Source organism: Nycticebus coucang, chromosome 3 (genome assembly GCF_027406575.1).
Source record: "Nycticebus coucang isolate mNycCou1 chromosome 3, mNycCou1.pri, whole genome shotgun sequence".
Taxonomy (NCBI): domain Eukaryota; kingdom Metazoa; phylum Chordata; class Mammalia; order Primates; family Lorisidae; genus Nycticebus; species Nycticebus coucang.
In genome coordinates, this window is record NC_069782.1 from 133227357 (window position 1) to 133244189 (window position 16833).

At 41.7% G+C, this 16833-nt stretch overlaps 2 protein-coding genes across 3 annotated transcripts in view; one reads left to right on the forward strand and one right to left on the reverse strand.

The window, feature by feature from the left end:
- STN1 (STN1 subunit of CST complex) overlaps positions 1-12197 on the reverse strand; it is a 102656-nt gene extending 90459 nt beyond the window's left edge. Inside the window, exon 1 of the mRNA XM_053583158.1 lies at positions 12044-12197. The gene's annotated coding sequence lies outside the window, so the exon portion shown is untranslated. The remainder of the gene's footprint in view (positions 1-12043) is intronic.
- Positions 12198-12395: 198 nt separating this feature from the next.
- The window catches only part of SLK (STE20 like kinase), a 79469-nt gene continuing 75031 nt past the window's right edge, over positions 12396-16833 (forward strand). For both annotated transcript variants that reach the window (XM_053583153.1, XM_053583154.1), the window contains exon 1: positions 12396-13115. In XM_053583153.1, the coding sequence (XP_053439128.1) occupies positions 12966-13115 (150 nt within the window). In that variant the 5' untranslated portion in view covers positions 12396-12965. The remainder of the gene's footprint in view (positions 13116-16833) is intronic.

A 16833-nucleotide genomic window follows, 5' to 3' on the forward strand; every position in this document is an offset into this window, starting at 1 on the left:
TTATGGCCCTCAGTAGAGTGCCGTGGCCTCACACAGCTCACAGCAACCTCCAACTCCTGGGCTTAGGCGACTCTCTTGCCTCAGCCTCCCGAGTAGCTGGGACTACAGGCGCCTGCCACAACGCCCAGCTATTTTTTTTGGTTGCAGTTTGGCCGGGGCTGGGTTTGAACCCGCCACCCTAGGCATATGGGGCCGGCGCCCTACTCACTGAGCCACAGGCGCTGCCCAGGATTAAAATTTTTAATTACTGAATTATTGCAAGGTGAGTTTGGTTTTATTAAAGTCTGGTCCCTTGAACACCATGTAAGATGGTACTTTACAGTATAGATTCTGGGGTTAAAAATGTTTGAGAAACAGGCTGGGTACAGTGGCTCATGCCTATAATCCTAGCATTCTGGGAGGCCAAGGCAGGTGGATCGCCTGAGCTAAGGAGTTTGAAACCAGTCTGAGACAGAGTGAGACCCCATCTCTAAAAATAGCTGCGTCTTGTGGCTGGCACCTGTAGTACCAGCTGCTCTGGAGGCTAAGGCAAGAGGATCACTTAAGCCCAAGCTGTGAGTTATAATGCCAGGGTACTCTACTGACGCCAGGGCACTCAACTGAGGGCAAAAAAATGACACTCTGTCTCAAAAAAAAAAAAAAAGCTTCAGAAACACCAGATACCCTTGTGCAGAAACATGAAACACATTAGCCTATTAAAAGTTCTGCAGTAATAAAAAAAAATTGAAAAAAAAGTTCTGCCATAAGAGAAACTTTTAAAATTTTACCCAAGAGTTTCCCAAACTCAGGTAACTACAGTATTCTTGCTCTCTTTATTTTGTTGCCCTCAGTAGAGTGCTGTGGCTTCACACCTCACAGCAACCTCAAATTCTTGGGCTCAAGTGATCTTCTTGCCGCAATCTCCCAAATAGTTACAACTCCAGGTGCCCACTGCAACATCTGGCTACTTTTTTTTAAGGGATGGGGTCTTTAGGCTGGTCTTGAACTCCCCGGGCTCAAGCCATCCACCAGCCTCAGCCTCCCAGAATGCTAGGATTACAGGTGTGAGCCACTGCAGCCAGCCCTTATAGTATTTTTTTTAAAGTAAAATTTGTATTCACTTAATATTCCACTTAAAAGATTTTTGCATATTTAAGAGTCCCTGAAATTTAGTGGCTTAAGTTAATGGTAACCTCTTTTTTTAAGCTCATGAACCTGTAATTTGGGCAGGGCTCAGGAAGAAAACTTGTGTCTTCTCTGCATGGTGTCAGCTGGAGTAGCTTGACTAGGGGATGGAAAATGAAATAGGATGGTTCACTCACATTGCTGGTGAGTTGATGTAAGTGGGAGTTCAACCATGACTGAGGTTTCTCCATAGGAGCTTCTCCATGGATAGTTTGGTCTCAGAGCATGGTGCTGGGTTCTATTTTTAAATTTTTTTATTTTTTGTAGAGATAGCATCTCCCTCTGTTGGCCAGGCTGGAGTACAGTGGCATGATCATAGGGTACTGCAGCCTTCAATGCCTGGGCTCAAGTGATCCTCCCACCTCTGCCTCCTTAGTAGCTGGGGCTAAAGGCAGGTGCCACCATGCCTAACTAACTTTTCTTATTTTTTTGTAGAGACAGGGTTTTACTATGTTGCCCACGCTGGTCTTGAACTCATAGACTTAATGGTCCTGCCTCAGCCCCACAAAGCAAGGGGATTACAGGTGTGATCCATGGAATCTAGGATGGCAGTGGGTTCTAAGATGGAGTGTTACAGATCACAGGAAGTGGGAACTGCTCATTTCTTAAGGCTTGGGTCTGGAAACTGGCAAAATATCACTTTTTCTGTATTATGTTGGTTAAATAGTCACAGATCCAAAATGCATGAGGAGGAGATATAGATCCCTATCTCTTGATGGAAAGAGTTTCGAAGAATATAGGGTTTATATGCTAAAATTATACACAATGGAAAATGCACAGATTGTAAGTGGAGAGTTTAGAGAATTTTTGCATCATAAACTCATCCATTCGATCAGCATCCAGAACCCCCCTTATGTCTTCTTTCAGTTACTCAAGGGTAAACAACATCTTGACCTTTTAACACAGAAGATTAGCATGGGTTTTTTCAACATTAGTTGAATAACTCTTTTGAGCTGTCCTGTGCCTAGGATGGGTAGCAGCATCCTGGCCTCTACCCACCACATCCCAGTAGCATCCCCTTTAGTTGTGACAACTAAAAATGTCTCCAGAAATTACCAAGTATCACTGGGTTAAAAAATAGTTATCTCTCATATTACTTGTCTAAATCCCTCTTAATCTCTAGAACATAAATTCTAAGAGACTGCAGGGATTTTCTTTTTGGCAGGGGAGGGTATGTTTTGATTTCAACTGATTCCTCAGTCCTAAAGATACTGCCTGGTATATAGTAGATAATGGATGACTAGTTGTTGAACGGATGGATGAATGTAATTCTAAATAGTTATTTAACAAGTCAACTTTGAAATAAGTATTTTTTATTTGGATGAACCCTCAATCATAAGTCATTTGGCTCAGTTTTCTTGGAAATGATCATTTTCTGAAGTTGGCATTGGCATAAAATACAAGAATATATTTGCCTTTAATAGGAATCTATTAAGAGTTAATTTCCTCTTGTAGTAACATGAAATATAAGCCATGAAAATAGAAAAGACTGGGATTTCCCAGACAAATAGGCAGTGTCTTATGACTATGTTAATAAATTAATGTAATAAGCCTCTAATCGTGGTTTGTAATTGTCCTGACAGTTTGTGGAACAGGAATGCACAGTAACCAAAGTGGTCATTAAGGCCCTGGGAGAGTTCCTAGGTCTTGAGAGACTAGCACAGGAAAAGAGTGAGAGCACGTGGAGTAAGTCAAGCCAGGGTGGACATGACACAGCTGGCTAGTTGTTTTTAGGTCATAAGTGACCTTCACCTCCAGTCTCTCATTCTTATTGTTTTGTAAATTTAGCTCCCACCCTAAAGATGTCCATCTTGAATAGTTTAGGAAAACTGATTTAGAAAATTGACTTTTGTTTATTTATTTATTTATTTTTATTAAATCATAGCTGTGTACGTTGATATGATCATGGGGCATCATACACTCGATTCATAGACCATTTGACACATTTTCATCACAATGGTTAACATAGCCTTCCTGGCATTATCTCAGTTACTGTGCCAAGACATTTACATTCTACATTTACCAAGTTTCGCAAATACCCCTGTAAGATGCACCACAGGTATAATCCCACCAATCCCCCTCCCTCTACCTACCACCCCCCTCCCTCCCCGAAAATTGACTTTTGAATCATAAATGTAGCAATAGGTCACTATTACAACTGATTACATTCATTACAGTTATGCTGATTATTATTTAAAATAAGGGTTAATGTGGTCTTGGCTTTAGGAGGATTGATTTAGGAAATTAACTTTTGAATTGGAAATGTTGTAATAGATTGTCACTGAATGATGGTGATTATTATTTATGTATAAAACTGTGATTTTGGAAATGGAAGAACAGAACAGTCTTGGAGAGGCTACTCTTTCACTGTTCTCCAGAATTGTCGGCCTTCTGACAGATAAACTTTGGTGGACCTATCCCTGTCTCTGCATGTTGGCTGACAGTGACAGGTGGCCAGACCCTCTTCATCTGGTAACAAGAGGAGGGGTATGATAGTAGCAAGGACTCAGGTAGGGTAGTTATTTCTTTATAGAAGAAACCTGAAAATTTCTTCTGCAAGATAGCCACTGATATTACTCTGATAATCCATCCCCCCACCCCAATGCCTATCTTTTTCCCATCTCACTAGGCAAATTTCATAAGGGTTATCCTGAAAATAGTTTTCAGTAGAAACAAGGTTCTCCATGGATTCTGATGAATACTGTATATCCTTTTGAATTACTAACTGCATATGTTTACCCTTTAGTTACAATTATGTCAGAAAAATGAACAAATTACCTTACTAGTATATAAGACAACCAAAATTAGGGGTGCAGTGAAAAATGAAAATAGAATTGTACAATTGTGGCTTGGTGTCTGTAGGTCACGGCTAAGGTGCCAGCCACATACACCAGAGCTGGTAGGTTCGAATCCAGCCCAGGCTTGCCAAACAACAATGACAACTACAACCAAAAAAAAAAAAATGGCTGGGTGTTGTGGCTAGCACCTGTAGTCCCTCCCTACTTGGGAAGCTGAGGCAAGAGAATCACTTAAGCCTAGGAGTTTGAGGTTGCTGTGAGCTGTGATGCCATAGCACTCTACCCAGGGCGACAGCTTGAAGCTCTGTCTTAAAAAAAAAAAAAAAAGAATTTTATAATTGCCAAGTTCTTGGAGATCATATAGTCATTTGATGGATGAATACTACAAAAATTTTATCTTAGGAGTTGCTCCATTTTGGGGGTCATTCTGAATTATTTTATCTCCCTGAAGAAGCCGCTGTTAAAAGTGAAATTCCCGTGCAAGCCACAAAATGTGGAGAAATGAGTTGCTCAATGTTACAGAGCTAATGACAGGGCAGATAGTTTTGAGGCAATGCTCAAAAGTATTACAACAAACATGAAACAAGGAACAAATGTGACACATAAAAATAGGGAGGCTGGATATGGTGGCTCACACTTATAATCCTAGCTCTCTGGGAGGCTGAGGCAGGAAGATCACTTGAGTTCAGGAGTTTGAAACCAGCCTGCTACTCAGGAGGCTAAGGCAGAAGGATTGCTTGAACCCTATAATTTGAGGTTATAGTGAGCTATGATGACCGCACTCTAGCTGCGGTGATAAAGCAAGAGCCTGTCTCAAAAAAAATTTTGTTTTTCTTTTTTAATTAAAAAATTTTTTTAAATGTTGATCATTCAAGTACTTAAAGTTTGAAAGATGTTATGTCGTTTAGATTTTTAAACAGGAATTTGAATATTGCTGGTTAAAAAATATGTCTATGCAGCTTTTATTTTCTAATTTCCTAACACTTGGGTATGTTAAGCCTTCTCATTATACTGTCAAATGCTTATGATTCATGCCAGCAGAAGTTACTAGGGATGAAAAGAAGGTGGGAGTGTGTGTGTAACAGTTCTGTATGACGCACGCAGAGAGATGGATTAGAAGGGAGGATATTTTTAGATTCTTTTTTTGAAACAAAAAAGAGCTTAAATCAGGTGATTTGTTTACCTTTTAAAACATTTTGAAATAGGAAAAAAAATGACTAAAAATCTTCATTGGAATTTTCTGAATGACACACAATTCTTTTTCAGGAGAATAATTGTCATAATTGCAGGTTACTTTCTTAAAATACCTGAAAAAAAAATCCCTTCTAAAAATATAACTCCAGAAGGATAGAAAACATATTTAGGCCACAGAGTACTTGTACATCAAAGGAATTTGCTACTTCCAATCTCACAGTAGCATTTAAAGAACTAACTGGTACATTTCTGAGGTTAGAAATAAGGAAGAGGAAAAGAACTGACACGTAATTTCTTTCACTAGGTATGAAATTTTAAAATGCTCTTTCATTTATTCCAGAATAATTTATGAAACAGGAAGACTCTGGGCTAAATGCAGCGGGTATGGGATGAGCAGGACATAGTCCCTGCACTGAAAGTGCTTTTGGTCTAGAGCACTGGACCTATAGTCAAACTTCCGTGGCACACTTAAATTATGTTGATTAAAAAAAGAGTAAAAAAAGAATATACCTAACTGTGCTTTGAACTTCTTTTTATTTATTTATTTATTTATTTATTTTTGAGACAGAGCCTCAAGCTGTTGCCCTGGGTAGAGTGCTGTGGCATCACAGCTCACAGCAACCTCCAACTCCTCAAGTGATTCTCTTGCCTCAGCCTCCCAAGTAGCTGGGACTACAGGCACCTACCACAACACCTGGCTATTTTTTGGTTGTAGTTGTCGTTGTTTGGCAGGCCAGGGCTGGATTCGAACCCGCCAGCTCTGGTGTATGTGGCTGGCAACTTAGCTGCTTGAGCTACATGCGTGGGGCCGCTTTGGACTTCTTTTGAAAATAATTAATGTTCTTTTAAACATTTTTGGATGGATGCAGTGGCTCATGGCTATAATCCTAGCAGGATTTCGGAGGCTAAGGTGGGTGAATGGCTTGAGCTCAAGAGTTCGAGACCAGCTGGAGCAAAGGTGAGACCCTGTCTCTACTAAAATAGAAAAATCTAGCTGGGCATTGTGGTGGATGCCTGTAGTACTAGCTCAGGAAACTAAGGCATGAAGATCACTTGAGCTCAAGAGTTTTAAGTTGCTGTAAGCTATGATGACATTACAACACTCAACCCCAGGGCAACATAGTGAGGACTCTCTCAAAAAAAAAAAAAAAAAAAAAAAATTTTTTTTTTCACGGCACACCTAAGATCCTGTCTCAGCACACTAGTGTGCTGTAGCACACCAGTTGAAAATCACTGGTCTAGAGAGAGAAACATACACACACCTCACCTACATACACAGATATATACATGCTCATAAACAGACACAGCTGTACATATATTCATATATGTACATACATTTATACAAAACATACGGGCATGCTCACACACAAACACAAACATCTGCACACATATTCACATATAAACACATATACACACTCACATATATACATGCTTGGGCACTAACGAAGTGGAGACGGTGAGTAGAGCAGTTTCAAGTCAAGCAAGCGAAGGAGAAAGACAGCAGTGGTAACCATCTCCTCCCTGTGAGCCGGCTGTTACACAAGCTGAGGGAGAGAGCATTAGTGGAGTTGTTAAATACCAGGCCGTTAGGTTTACAAAGATCTGGATTCAATCGCAAATCTACCATTATTATCTGTGAAGCCATGCCAAGTTAGTTATTTAATTCTCTGCTTCAGTTTTCTTCTCTTTTATGATACAGAGGGATTTTTATAGTACCTATCTCATAGGGTTGGTATGAAGTTTAAATGATGTGTGTAAACCACTTAGCACTGTGCTTGGTGTGTAGCAAGCATGCAATACATACTAAATTACCAATTTTAAATGATACCCTCATTTTTTTTTTTTTTTTTTTTTTTGAGACAGAGTCTCATCATGTTGTCCTCAGAGTGCTGTAGCATCAAAGCGCACAGCAACCTCCAACTCTTGGGCTTAAGCGATTCTCTTGCCTCAGCCTCCCAAACAGCTGGGACCACAGGACCACAACGCCTGGCTATTTTTTTTTGTTGCTGTTGTTGCAGTTGTCATTGTTGTTTAGTTGGCTCAGGCTGGGTTGGAACCTGCCAGCCTCAGTGCACGTGGCCGGTGCCATAACCACTGTGCTAAGGATGCCGAGCCTATCCTCATCGTTATTAAGAAAGACAGTACTCCCCTCACCAAGCTGTCTAATGAGGACGTCTTAAACTGTTTGTAAGCTGCGCGGAGCCAAAAAGTGTGTATTAAATGAATATATGGTCACTGGTTAAACTTTACTTGTAAAGGTCTAAAAGTTCAGGGAAGCCAAATTATGATTTATAAATAACACAAACATCCATATATCATGGCATTTACTGAGAAAATCTGAATCTGCATAAATGACATCATAGTATTATCATATAATTTCTTTGGCCATAACTTCATGGTGAAAATGCATTAAGTTATTATTAACTCCATGATAATTTCACCAAAGTATGTTAATCATATCATTTATAGCATACTAACAATATCATTTGTTATTATTCGGTGATTCATAAAATAAGAAACCAAAGTGGTCAATATACAAGACAGATAAGGAAAGGTGGTATGTTACTAATAATCAGAGAACACTAAACTGAAATGTCAGGTTATTTTGGGACTATCAGCTTGGCAAAGATTAAAAAGATGGGTAATAGCTGCTCCTGTTGAGGGTGTAGTGAAATTGGCATTCTCACACATTGTTGATAGGAGTACAAATTGGTACAACTAACCTTTCTAAAGGCCAATTTGGCAACACAGGTAAAAATACTTAATATAGTCTTTGATTCATTAATTCTACTTCTTGAATTGTATCTTAAAGAAATATAATAAGATAAATACACAAAGATGCTTGTATACACATGCTCACTGTGGTATTGTTTATGATGACAAAAAATTGGAAACCACCTAAATGTCTATCAATAGAGAAATGCTTAAGTAAACTATGGTACAGACAGAACTCCATGCAGTTATTTAAAAGGGTGAGACAGATCTATTTGTGCTGGCATGGAAAGATATCAATGTTCCATGTATCAGATGATACTGTTTTTGTATTTAAAAGAAGTTACACATGGAAAAAAATATATACCAAACTTTAGAAACTTACATGCCATATAATTCACCCACTGTAAATGTACAACCATCACTATAATCCAGTTACAGAACTTTTTTATTACCTCCCCCCTGCAAATTCCCTCATGCTCATTGGCTTAACTTTTTTGAAACATGTATATTATTTTATTAAAAGGAAAATCTTTCATAAGAGATTCATTTCTTTTCTCTATAATATATAACAAATTCTACAAAAATATTTCTATTTTTTTTTTGAGATAGTCTCATTATGTCGCCCTCGGTAGAGTGCCATGGCGTCACAGCACACAGCAACCTCCAACTCATGGGCTTAAGTGATTCTTTTGCCTCAGACTCCCAAGTAGCTGGAACTATAGGTGCCTGCCACAACTCCTGGCTATTTTTTTTGGTTGCAGATGTTTAGGTGGCCCAGGGTACTGCCACCCTTGGTGTACGTAGCTGGCGCCATAACCACTGAACTACAGGCACTGAGCCAGAATATTTCCGTTTCTTTTTTTTGTTGTTGCAGTTTGGTGGGAGCCGGGTTCAAACCTGCCACCCTTGGTACATGGGGCCAGTGCCCTACCCACGGAGCTATGGGCACCGCCCAATATTTCTATTTCTTAATGGTGTCTTAACTTTAACTTCTTTGCTAGTGATTTCTTTCTTTCTTTTTTTTTTTCAAACAGAGTCTCACTATGTTTCACTTTGTCGCCACTGTGGCATCATAGCTCACAGCAACTTCAAACTCTTGGGCTGAAGGGATTCTCTTGTCTCAGCCTCCTAAGTAGCTGGGACTACAGGCACCCACCACAATACTTGGTTATTTATTTATTTTTTTTTTTGTAGAGACAGAGTCTCACTTTATGGCCCTCAGTAGAGTGCCATGGCCTCACACAGCTCACAGCAACCTCCAATTCCTGGGCTTAAGCGATTCTCTTGCCTCAGCCTCCCGAGTAGCTGGGACTACAGGCGCCCGCCACAACGCCCGGCTATTTTTTGGTTGCAGTTTGGCCGGGGCCGGGTTTGAACCCGCCACCCTCGGTATATGGGACTGGCGCCTTACCGACTGAGCCACAGGCGCCGCCCTACTTGGTTATTTTTTAAAGACAGGGTCTCACTCTTTTTTTTTTTTTTGTAGAGACAGAGTCTCACTTTATGGCCCTGGGTAGAGTGCCATGGCATCACACAGCTCACAGTAACCTCCAACTCCTGGGCTTAAACGACTCTCTTGCCTCAGCCTCCCGAGCAGCTAGGACTACAGGCGCCTGCCACAACGCCCAGCTATTTTTTTTTTTGGTTGCAGTTTGGCCGGGGCTGGGTTTGAACCTGCCACCCTCGGTATATGGGGCTGGTGCCCTACCGACTGAGCCACAGGTGCCGCCCTAGGGTCTCACTCTTGCTCAGGCTAGTCTCCAGCTCCTGAGCTCAGGCAATCCATCCACCTCAGCCTCCCAGAGTACTAGGATTACAGGTGTGAGCCACTGTGTCCAGCCTGCTAGTGATTTCTTGAAAACTATTTTATTGAAGTATGATTGACATACAAAAAGCTGTTCATATTTAATGTATACAACACAATGGGTTTGGAGACAAGTTTACATCACCACCATCTACGCCATAAACATATCCATCATCATGTAATTGACTTTTAACAGTGGTTAGGTTGGGGGTAAATTTGAATAGAGAGAAGACATAGGGGAGAATTAAAGACAGCTTCCTAATTTGTAATTTCTGTATTATTTGAATTGTTTACAAGAATATACTATATTTTAATTTGAGAAAATAGGAAAGACCTTTTCTTTTTTGAACAGAACAACAAAAAAGGAAACAGACATATACCCATTGGCCAAAATCTACTTCTAGTAATTTATTCTGAGAAAACAATCAAATATGTGAAAAAGGATTTGTGTACACAGATATTTATCCATATTTTATTTAAAATAGAAATTTGTGCAGTGCTCGTAGCTCAGTGGGTATAGCACAGGCCAGATACACTGAGGCTGGCGCGTTCCAGCTGGGCTGGGGCCAGCTAAACTCAACAATGACAACTGCAACCGAAAAATAGCTGGCCGTTGTGACATGTGCCTATAGTCCCAGTTACTTGGTAGGCTGAGGCAAGAGAATGACTTAATCTCAAGAGTTTGAGGTTGCTGTGAGATATGATGCCACAGCACTCTACCGAGGGAGACATAATAAGACTCTGCCTCAAAAAAAAAAAAAAGAAAGAAATATTTCTCCAAAGGATTGCTTTAAAAAAAAATTAAAGGCTGGGGGCAGTGGCTCATGCCTGTAATCCTAGCACTTGGGAGGCCAAGGCGGGTGGATTGCCTGATCTCTCAGGTTCTTGAGACTGGCTTTGAGCCAGAGTAAGACCTCGTCTCTAAAAATAGCCTGGTATTGTGTTAGGTGCCTGTAGTCTCAGCTACTTTGGGAGGCTGAGGCAAGAGAATGAGTGAGCCCAAGAGTTTGAAGTTGCTGTGAGCTGTAACGCCACGGAACTCTACTGAGGGTGACACAGTGAGACTCTGTCTCAAAAAAAAAAAGAAAAAATAAAATAAAATAGAAATATTATAGTCTAAATATCTCATGATAGAAGAGAACAATTACCAATAGTACTGAAATATGAAAAATGCAGGATCCAAATTTTTTTTTTTTTTTTTTGAGTAGCTGGGATTACAGGCACCCGCCACAACGCCCAGCTATTTTTTTGTTGCAGTTGTCATGTTGTTTAGCCAGCCTGGGTGTATGTGGCCGGTGCCCTACCCACTAAGCTACAGGCGTGCTACCCCAAACCTTTATATGTTGTGTAATCTCATCTACATTAAAAAAGTTAATGTATAGCCAAAAAAATCCTGTTTGGAAACAATAAAATCTTACCAGTGATGATGTCTGGATGGTAGCATTACAGTACTATTTTCTTCTTTGTGCATGTCATCATTTCCTCCACAAATTACAAGAATTAAAAATAGATTAATTGTGGCATTGTTTTATATTTGCCAAAACATACAAAAGTGCAGTTCATTTTATATCAGTATACCTCAATAACGCTTAAAAGATAGTAGTATCTTTGGAAGTCAAATAATTTTAAGCCTCGTCCTGGAAGAGGGGTTCTGTTTAACCATTTTGGGATTGGAAGGCAAAATCGTCCGGAAAGGGTCGACATTACAGGCGGGCATTACATGAACCTCCATTCATTCATTCACTAGATCTGCCCGCCTACTATACTGTCAGGAATGCTACCAGGTACTTGGAGGTCAAGAAGAACAAGGAGCCGCTGCCCGGAAAGGGCTCTGCCCTGGTGGAGGTGGGAAGATAGGTCAGTTGACCTATTCCAGCCCATGCCCACACTGCCCCACCAGGCAGTGCGGCCCAAGGGGGCCAAAGGCAGACCAGGAAGCGAAGGCCTTACTAAGTAAGGCTTACTTAGTTCAGGTGGAGTCACAAAGGGTGGCACTAAGTTTACAGCTGTGGAGGTGGCTAAGTTAGGTCACCCTCAAGGGAGTGTCACGGTCATAGCTTGAGAAGTGGGTTTAAATAATTTTTACCTGTGTCTATCTTACCTGCGCACTTGCAGCAGTGAGAACTAAGATTGAGCGTTCGCAGCCTCATTTACTGCTTGCTACAACTTCGGGGGTGGGGGGTACTATTAGGATCTTCATTTCACAGTGAGGAAACTGAGGCTCGGGGAGGTTACGGGCCCAAGATCTCAGAGCTGGAAACCCGAAGCCGAAGCTCACAGCCTCCAAACTCCCCTCTCATTGTGCTGTGTTTGGGTGCTTTTGAGAGCGGAAAAAAGTCCACTTTTGGCCCCAACCCGGACAGCTCACCTTTCACTCTTTACAATTTTTTCCCGATGCAGAATGGAGGCAACATCCACCAGCACAGTCAACAGGGTCGTGCCGACAGGGGCCGCTCCACTAAGGCAGTGAACTGACAGGATTTGGGACTTGGAAGGCAAGTGGGAAACAATTGCCCGGGATCGAAGAGCACAAGCGTCCACACACATCCAGAGCCAAGCGCGAGTTATCCCTTTTGGGCCGCCAGCCCGCGGGATCCAACGCGCGTGCGCGGGGCCAGAGGTGACGCCCCCGCGCGAGCGCGCGGTGGGCAGGGCGCGTTACCGAGCGGGCGCGCTCCGGAGTCGGCGTCGGCGCGCGCTCTGAGCCGAGGCTGTGTGGGCTGGGGAGGGAGCCAGGCCGAGGCGGCAGCGGCGCCCCGGAGCCGAGGGAACGCGCGGGCCTCGCGCCGCGGGAGCGGACGGCTACGGAGGAGACCCCAGGCTCGCGGTCCGAGGCGGGAGGGCGCAGCTTTTTGACTGCCCATCTCAGCGGCCGCTGGTCGCTTCCGTCGCCCGGAGTGGCCGCCGCCCCTGGAGACTCGCCGTGCCACGGGCCTAAGCCGCCGCGACTCGGGCGTCCGGACAGCTCGGACCCCTTGGGCCAGGCCGGGTGGGGAAGGGCGACCGGGCAGGTGCCGCCCCTAAAGGGTGGGCCAGGGGCGAGGTGCCCACCCGCGCGGCCCGCGGGCCGGGCTCGGCGGAGGGGCCGCCCGCGCAGTCCCCCCACCGTGGGCAGGAGCCCGAGTCGCCGCCCCGCCTTCTCCGGGGACAGCCCGGTCGGACCTGTGGGATCCGGGAGACCCCGCGCCGGCCGCCGCCCTCCGGGCTCGCGCATAGAGGAAGGAGGAGAAACTTTGCCTTTTATTGTTTTTAGCCGTTAAAGTGCAAGGAACTCTGTGTTGGGAGGAAAAATGTCCTTCTTCAATTTCCGTAAGATCTTCAAGTTGGGGAGCGAGAAGAAGAAGAAGCAGTACGAACATGTGAAGAGGGACTTGAACCCCGAAGAGTTTTGGGAGATAATAGGAGAATTAGGGGACGGAGCCTTTGGGAAAGTGTACAAGGTAAGAAGAAAACGGGAAGTTGTGCTAAGATAAAACGGCCACTGGTCTGGAGTGGCAAGAGGACGTCTCGCTCACCTTGTTCCTTTCCTGCCTCTTGTCCCTTCTTTGGACTTTACAGTGGCACATTGAAACTTGTGTAGCTTATCATCTAAGGAGTAGCTAAGAAGTAAGGTTTACGGTTGAACAAAAAAGGGCCTGGGTGTAGTTTAAAGAGTGATTGCTAAAGGGAGCCAGGGTTACACAGTCTGCTGAATTTCAAAGGAAATGAGAAAATCAGAAACTCATTACACTTTTCAGTGGATTTATGGTTGTCCAGTAACCTGCATTCGCAAGCATGCTTGTACTAACAGTTCCGTTTTTAGAGTCCAGGGCGTATGTTTGGCTTATCTATAGCTAATGCATAACCACTTTCTTGGGATCAGAGCAGAGTGATTGCTGCTTGTGGTCTATTCTTGAGTTGACTCCTTGGCAATGTACTATAAAATGGAGTAGGATTTCTGATAGAAAATTTCCAGAAGAAAACCTACATGTGGTAATAGTGAATATAGCAGTAAGCATTGACTAGAAGTCAGTATTGGCGCTTAAGAAATAAAATATACAAACACCACACATATACACACATTTATTTATTTCAGTGGAAAGAGTATGGCATTTCAACCTGAAGGCGTTCATGTTAACTATTTACTATCTCCTAAGGAGCACATCAGTGATGTCATTGGAATATTTTCATACTGAAGGGTGAGGTTTTTTATGAGACACAGTTTAGGGGCAGGGCCCACAGGGTTGCCTAGAGGTGAAAACAAAAATAAGTAACTTATGTTTATACAGGACGTTGCAGTTTTTAAGTATTTGCAACTAATTTGGCCCTCTCATAAATAAATCCTATGAGGTAGGTAGTATCTACATTTCACAGAGGAGAAAGCTGAAACCTAGAAATTGCTCACACACAAGTCACAACTTAAACTTGAACTCAGGTCTTTTGACCCCTATTTAGTATTTTTTTTTTTTTATGTTAACATCCATTGGTAGAAATGATAGCATTTTCCTACTTTCTAAGCACTATTACGGTCTTTCCCCTACCTGGAATGCATCTTGTCAAAACCCTAGTCTTCATCTTTTACACAGGCAAATATCCATTCCTTTCTGTGTGCTTTCAAAATACATTGTTCACAGGGCTACTATAGCACTTGTCATTTATTATAGTTAATGTGTTTATGTTTCTATAATAAAATTAGGGGCCCAAATTATGATACACATTTGGGATTATCCATACCTTAGCACATAGTTTATTTGTTGAAATGAAAAAATGTATTTTACCTACATATGAATGCTATTGAACGTATTGCATGCTGTGAAAGTTGGAAAAGTAAACTTAAATGTTTGCGTGGAGGGTAGAGTGTGGGTTTCAGCAAGAGTTATGTAAGATGTGAGTAGGAAGGGCTTCAGTGGTAAGATGACTCCTGGGAATCAAAACTAGTGTTTTAGTGCTAGCTGTCACAAACTAACTTTGTGGTCCTAGACAAAACCTTTAGCCTCTCTGAACCTCCATTTTCTTAGCTGTAATATCATGGATTTCCCTAAAAGTTTGTTTTGATTTTTTGATCCCCATTAAAATTCTTGAGTATGCAATTAGCCAGGAAAGGCAAAAAATAAATTCTTAAGGCATTCAGAATCTTGTAGTTAGAAGTTGGTAGGAGATTGATCATGGGCAGTTTTCATGGTGTTAATGTGTTGTTTTATTGAATGTAAAGAGCTTAGCATTAAGAGTACTGGCTCTGGAATTGGACTGTATCTCTGCTGCGTTGCTCATAAGTGGCGTGTGACCTTGGGCAGGTTACTTACTCGTTTTTTGCCTTTCTTCATCACTAAGGTCTATTCCTCAGTGTGTGAGTACTAAAGGAGATAATGAATATAAGGCACATGGAAAAGGCTAAGTAAATGGTAGTGATCACTATTACATTATTACACTGAGACCTTATAGCAGTTTAAGGGATGAGACAGGAAAAGGAACCAAGAATATCATAAACCATTTTCTTGGTTTCTGATACAGGCAGATTGTGTGGAGATACTAATGTTAAAGTACTGTTTAATTGTTATTATTATTATTATTATTTTGTTATTATTATTTTTTAATTGAGACAGAGTCTCACTTTGTTGCCCTCAGTAGAGTGCTGTAGTGTCACAGCTCACAGCAACCTCGAACTCTTGGGCTCCAGCGATTCTCTTGCGTCGTCTTTGCCAGTAGCTGGGACTACAGGCACCTGCCACAACACTTGACTATTTTTTTGTTTTAGCAGGCCCAGGCTGGGTTTGAACCCACCAGCCCTAGCAACACATGTGGCCAGCACCCTACCCACTTAGCTACAGGTGCCGCCCAGTACCATTTAATTCTTTTGTGAGAGCCTCTAAAAAGTAACATACTTTCCTATAGTGAGACATTAATTTAAATTTTTCTGAAAAATAAGGGACTTTCTCTTTGTAGTTGAACATAATGAGACTATGTCAAGGTTAATTACTGTAGGCTTGATGACTGTATTTTAGAATGAAATTTGCAGGGGGTTCTTTGCATCTTTTTCCTTTCATTATATACTTCTAACTCCCCCAAACTGCTGCGTGGAGGGTAGAGTGTGGGTTTCAGCAAGAGTTATATAAATTTTCTTTTATTTATTTATTTATTTAGAGACAGAGTTTCACTTTGTCAACCTCGGTAGAGTGCTGTGGCGTCACAGCTCACAGCAACCTCCAACTCCTGGGCTTAGGTGATTCTCTTGCCTCAGTCTCCCAAGTAGCTGGTACCACAGGCACCCACCACAACACCCAGCTACTTTTTGTTGCAGTTTGGCTGGGGCCGGGTTTGAACCCACCACCCTTGGTATATGGGGCCGGCGCCCTACTCACTGAGCCACAGGTGCCGCCCAATTTTCTCTTTTTTTTTTTTAAAGGAAAATTTCAAATTAAAACTTGTCTGACCCTTTTTGGCCTCTTTTCCTAAAAGTTTTTGTTTTTCAAGATTCCCTAGAAATTGAGAATTTATAAACTTCCTTCTATTTGGGGGGGGGAAGCTGTCAAACCTTAACATTGTATGTAATGGTATATAGTAGACAGTTGTTTATAAACTGATTCTAACAATCATTTGAATTTCCATATTGAAAATTTCCATATTAAAAATACGGAAATTGGTAACTGTTACCGAGATTACATTGTAAATGTTGAGTATCCCTTATCCAGAAATCTTGGGAACAAAAGTGTTTTGGATTTGGGGATATTTGTGTTATATTTACTGGTTGAGCGTCTGAACATCTGAAATTTGGAATGCTTCAATGAGTGTTTCCTTTGAGCATCATGTCAGCACTCAAAAAGTTTCAGATTTTGGCGCATTTTGGATTTTCCAGTTTGGGATGCTCAGCCTGTCGGTAATCATGTTATATATTTATTCTATTTGAATCATTTTGTCATCATATAGTTGTATTCCTTCCATTTGGTCCAGCACTATATAGCTCTGAAATGTTACTTCCTTGCCTGAAAAATCTTCACTACTTTAAAGGTATTTTCTTCTCTTTCTTTCTTTCTTTTTTTTTTTTTGAGAGTTTTAACCAGAGTTAACACCAGAATAGTTTTAATTTGAAAATTTATGTTATACTGTTAATTCTGGCAATAAAGTAAAACACCTTAAATTTGCCTGATGGAAAAAAATATATATAGTTTTGAGACAGAGTCT